Consider the following 6149-nt stretch of genomic DNA (forward strand, 5'->3'; position numbering starts at 1 on the left):
GTCATTCCTGGTTGGCAAGGAAAGCAAAATATACATAGCTATGAAAATAGTCATGCATGCAATACCCTGGTAGGTTCTGGGCGTGAAAGGGTACAAAGGTAGAAAGATTTTGAAAGCATGGATGGGACAGCGACAGATTGGTATAAAGTTTTTGTAGTAAGTGGGACCACAGGAAGGACAGGCAGGGGCAATGTAAGTACAAAAGGAATGTACTTTATTAGTTACAGGTCAAAGGTATGAGTTAAACAGGAGAGCAGGCTTCAACATACGTCCATGTCCCAGCTCCCATCCTCAAGTCCCTTCCCAAACGCCAAACCCAGAACTCCCAGACCCCTTAGATTCTGCATTACCTCACACATTCCAGGGACAGCTCACAGCACAACCATCAGAGCATGCAGGATACCACACACCTTCCCCTCTTAAAAATCGAAGAACCACCTAATCAACAAAGCAAGCAACCACGCCAAACAACCACTCACAACTAACCCTAAACATACCAACTAAGTGCAACAGGGAAACTAACATGCAAAACATGGCACCTCAAGACCTGGCCTGCCATGCCATGGACTCAGTCCTGCCACACGAGGGCAACACCTGCTAACAGCAAGCAGATACCTAACCTACACTCACAACCATCATAAAGCCAATCCTCCTTCCGCCGAGGTCTGCCACACCCCAACACCAGCATTGCCAATGCTGGGCACAACCTTGTTGAAAAAAAACAGAGCAACCCACAATGCCCAACCGAAACCCTAACACGTACCAACTATAAAACCAGTCCTGGGAACACCACAAAGCCAACAATATTCACACCAGACTAACCTCAACCACAAAGCAACAATACTCACACCAGACCATCCTCAACCAACTCACCCACATGAAACACATAAAAGTTAGAAAGAACAGAAATGAAACTAACTGAACCAAGAACACACTCAACAAGATGTGACTGCAAGTGAGCAGCACATATAGCGCACCATCACGGGAAAACCCATGTGAACGCGAAAAACCTCCTGCCACCCGAACATAGGTTAGATATTGTAAGTAGCTCTGGGGACCCTCCAAAATTCAAGAAGAACAATTTCTTTTTTTTACTAACATACTCTGGTGCAGCTGCTCCAGAACCCATCAACTGGTCTCCGGGCCCACAACAACAAATCCTACTAACCAACTGTGGTGCACCTGCTCCAGAACCTGCCAATTGGTCTCTGGAATTTACAACAACAACTACAATACACCTACACATTCCTGGTGTAATAACATCCTACCTAAAGCAACTACAATACACCTACCCATTACAGGTGTCAGAAGTCGTTCTACAAATCCAAAACACCCACAAACAACTAGTGTCATTACTACACAAATGTACTACTGGTGCTATACCAAAAGCACCAAAGACCACAACACTCATCTACAGCTTCACACCAAAACATCAGCTCTCCACGAGCGATGTGCACACCATACATCCACAATAGAGACCTTTACAACATCCATGCTACTCCAACAATACTCCGCTCCAACCAACGCAACAAGCACACACCCTTCAATATCCCCACACATTTACACAAGATGGAAACACACCTAAATCCATGCAACAGTGGTGGTGGTCAGGCACCACAGTTGCAAACCTAAAGAAATTGTGAGCATTTTTAAAAACATTTCTCTACACAGCATACACAATACTCCCAACCCATCTTGTAACACAATTGAGATTGAAATATATCACCTAAATGTTATACAAACCACAGTTGTCACCCGCCCCCAACAAGTTATGTGAAAATCAATGTGTAAAAACAATATCATTTAAAAATAATTTGTATGCCTGCCTTTTCTCCATAATGCAAGAAAACTGCAACATAAACTTTGCAAAACAGCAAATCTTCACTGCCACATAACAGCATTAACTACATCCATCCATCGATTTGCATACGCTCCTATCATCAATCAAGCACTTGCACAACAAATACATTTACATATCTTCTCCACACAACTGCTCCTCATCACAACATTAAAACCCTACTATCATTATAACCACGAAAAACTTCAATTCAATACTAACATTGCATTGAAAACAACACTGCATCAATAGACAGCATTTAAACTAATCATAATCCGGTGATCCTAGATAACAAACCATTTCAAATCTACTGCATTTCACACCTTCCAACATATTTTTTTTAAAAGAAAACGCGTGCAACATGCTGTATATATTTTTTTCATGTCAATAAATCTCCTACTGAGCACTGACAGCAAACATTTGGCAAGCATGAACAAAAATCCAGTCAGACGGCAAACAGGACTTCATATTTTTCCTCTCAGCGTCACTCTGGGAAGAACTTAAAAAAACATCCCGCCTACTCCTTCCTGAAAGGCGCTGCCTGACCACTGCTTCAAATGCTCCATGCCGCATCATATTCTCTCTTTCTTTTCATGACTTTTATGGTAAGATAAGTGATCCTCTGAACGCGACGGGCACTCGAACTTATCTACATCCGTGTGTGCGTCAACATGGCATGGGACGCTGGCAGGGTTTTTAGTTATTATAGTTATGTTAGAAAAAAGGTTAATGCATCCAGGAGCATTTCATTTGTTCTTTGGTGTCTTAGCATGGGTCTGGTAGTGTCTGGTTTGGATGATAATTCTGTTGAGTGATGTGTGCGTATGTTCACCATGGCTGGTTGGAGTTTGCCTGTAGTTCTGGTGGTAGCTGTTTTTTTGTGTGGCTGTGATTCTGTGGGATGTCTGAGGGAGTCAAGGGGAGCGATTTGTGTTTGGATGTGACGTGAGGGTGTAGAGAGGAAGAGGTGTGATCTAAGTTATCCCCTCTGAAATTGTTGACCTGTCATGGCAACACCTCTTTTTCTTTGTTAGATGGTTTGACTTGGACTATGTTCCCTTGGGTGTCATGGTTGTGGTGATACCGGGTCCGTGGCAAGGCAAATGCGTGATCCCCCCCTTTTTCCCTACCCGGATGTATGATTGGTTTCCTTGGTTGTTTATGGTTGGTGCCAGAGTGTGGCAGGCTCTGTGTTTGGAAGTGGCAGGTCCAAATGGAAGGTGTTTGTTTTGGTGAGATGGTTTTAGTGATAGGGAGATGTTGTGGTGAATCTGTGGTGAGAGTCTGTGGTGAGACTGTTATGATAGACAGATGTTGTGTGTGGTGAGTCTGGTATGAAAGGGAGAGGTTGTAGTGTAGTCTTGTCTTGCCACTGGCCTGGGTGCTTGCTGTTGAATGTTGGTGCATGAATGCAGCTCAGGAGAATGTTGGGTGGATCTGTGTGTGAATGTTCTGTGAGTGTCAGTTGGGGGCCTGAGCTGGGTTGAATGGATGGCCGGTGGGTCAGCTCCTTTATAAGTAATGTTATACCTTCCCATGTTCCTGTCTATGTCTACGCGTGCTGTACATACAAGAAGAGTAACTGGAGTAATGTACAGATTGTACATATGTGAAATAAAGCCTACCTGGAACCAATCTAGACTACAGCTGGTCTGTGATTCAGAAGTGCACTCTGGATGTCTAGCATTAAGGCTTTACAACACAGGGCCTTTCTTCAGGTGCCCAAGCCTTCGAATTCGATAAAGGGAGAATAATGGTGTCAGGCCACGTGCGTGCGTACCAGCCTTGACGTTAGGCTGGAATGCAGGGGGTCAGTTGGCCGTACACCACCCATGACCCCCAAGGTCCTCACAAAACTCACCAGATAAATCTGGGCCTCTGCTCTCACCTCCACTTGTGATGTTGCAAATCAAAAACACACTGTACTGCAAGTCCCATAAGCCTGCATAATGCAGAGCTCAATGGTGCTTTTGGACTTGATGTCCCACAATCTTCTGCTCCTACTCACTTAGTGCAACGGTGCCCCTATTGCAGCATTTTCAAACAGATCCTTGGCAGTGCTAGTTGAAGAGACTTCTGTCCAGATACTTTTTACAAATTATCTCTTGGACAACTTTAAACCTTCCACAGCTTCTTCAATCTCTGTAGCTGGCCACTGCGCACTGCTTCTTACTAAACCTCTCCAGCAGCTGCTCTCCATCCACCTCTGCGGCTCCTGCCACCATTTTACAGCCTCCTGCAGTTTACTCTGGCACACTCCTCCAACAGCAGGACAGGCCTCCACCAATGGTGCTGGGCATGTACTCCTGGGCACCTTTTCAGCATCCTCGCCAGCAAAATTTAGTGAGTGGGACCATATGAAGGACAGGCAGGGATAAGGTAAGTACAAAAGGAATGTACTTTATTAGTTACAGGTCAAAGGTAGGAGTTAAATAGGAGAACTGGCTTCATATTACTTTCATGTCCCAGCTCCCATCCTGAAGTCCCTTCCCAACCGCCAAACCCAGAACTCCAAGACCCCTTGCATTCCGCATTACCTCACGCATTCCAGGTACAGCTCACAGCACAACCATCAGAGCATGCAGGATACCACCGTTTTAATCTGAATTTTCCTGTGTTTGCTGATGACTGTAAGGCTGGGAAAATGCCAGTGAAATGTTAGACTAATATTGCCACAGACCTACTGACCTTTGAGGGAAACTAATCTGTTAGAAGAGCTCCCAATGTTCTATAGGCCAGTCGATATATGATACCACCTGTTAAAAAAGACACATAATTTGCTGTTTTTTTCTTCTGCAGTGAGATGATGGAGGCTGATAACCGCAGTGCAGTTGTGGAATTCATCCTGCTAGGGTTTACAAACATTAATACTTTCAATCGTTTGCTCTTCACAATACTGCTTTTCATCTACCTGTTTATTATCACGGGGAATATTATAATTGTGATGGCTATCAGGATGGACCCACACCTCAGTTCTCCCATGTATTTCTTTGTCAGCAGCCTTTCCTTTCTTGAGATTTGGTACACTACAGTTACCTTCCCCAAAATGCTGGCCAACCTTTTGGGAACATATAAGCAAATTTCCTTCAGCGGCTGTCTCCTGCAGGCTTACTTCTTGCACGCTTTAGGGGCCACAGAATGCTACCTGCTGACGGTTATGTCCTATGACCGCTATTTAGCCATCTGCAAACCTTTGCATTACTCATCCATCATGACCTCTAAATTCTCTTTGCGTCTGGCTCTAGGGTGCTGGATCATCGGCTTCTTGAGTCCTGTGATTGAAACTGCCCTGATTTCTGCTCTGCCTTTCTGTGGACCGAACCAGATCCCATTTCTCTTTTGTGACTTCCCTCCTTTGATCAGCTTGGCCTGCTTGGACACATCCTTCTACATCCTTGTGGAGTTCATCGTTAGTGTCTGCACCATCATGGGGTCATCTCTTCTAGTTCTTCTGTCCTACATACAGATCATACGCAATATTCTGGGGATCCGCACAGCCGAAGGGAGGCGGAAGACGTTTTCTACATGCGCTTCTCATCTCACTGTGGTCCTTGTCTTCTTCGGCAGCATTTCCTTCATGTATTTAAAAGTAAGAAAGAGCAGCTCTGTTAATTACGATCGAGTAATTGCGTTGTTTTATGCCGTATTCACACCTCTTATGAATCCAATTATCTACAGTCTAAGAAATGAAGGAATAAAGAAATCAATAAAAAAGGCTATGCGACAACGGGCCTGTTTATCTGAGCTTTGTACATGTGTACCTAAATCAAAGTAACAAAGATGAGATTTAACATTGAAGAGAATTATAATAATCAAGTCTTATGCGCCATGGGAGGAGTCATTATCTTGGGATAATGACCCACCGCCAAGCTATTGTCTGAGGCAAAGATGTGGGCAATAATTTGGCAAGGTTCAGCATTCCAAGCGATAATTACCTCTTCTGAGATCTACATGGCTATTTCCAGGTGGAGTTGTGCAACTAAAAAAGTCATGCACTTTTATGTTGGGGAAAAAATTAGCTCATGAATGTAACTTGTAATTTTAATATAATGAACATGAAACTAGTAACAATAAATCGTATACCTTTTGTGTTTTATTGCTGTTAGTCTGGAGAATTCAATTGCAGATTCTCCTTTTTGCATTCACAATACTGAAGGCAATTGCGTCTGTGCTGCTTGTCAGGCTACTGCTCGAGTCAGACTATTTGGAACAAGGTCTATACCAGAGATTATAGACTGCATTCCTTGCATTCTGATAGGCTCAAGGAAGGTCTATTATGGAATCCATGTGCAAATGTAGTGTTAATGGCTTT

General features: G+C 43.8%; 1 protein-coding gene across 1 annotated transcript; it reads left to right on the forward strand.

Annotated features, from left to right (window-relative positions):
• Positions 1–4640: 4640 nt before the first annotated feature.
• On the forward strand, positions 4641–5612 carry LOC138525950 (olfactory receptor 6N1-like). The gene has a single exon (XM_069636255.1). The coding sequence runs from the start codon at positions 4641–4643 to the stop codon at positions 5610–5612; it is 972 nt and encodes a 323-aa protein (XP_069492356.1).
• Positions 5613–6149: the final 537 nt, after the last annotated feature.

This window comes from Ambystoma mexicanum, chromosome 1p (assembly GCF_040938575.1).
Source record: "Ambystoma mexicanum isolate Mex_15411 chromosome 1p, UKY_AmexF1_1, whole genome shotgun sequence".
NCBI classification, from domain to species: Eukaryota; Metazoa; Chordata; class Amphibia; order Caudata; family Ambystomatidae; genus Ambystoma; species Ambystoma mexicanum.

Coding starts and splice junctions, on each gene's coding strand:
- LOC138525950 (XM_069636255.1), top strand. CDS start 4,641: ATGATGGAGGCTGATAACCGCAGTGCAGTTGTGGAATTCATCCTGCTA.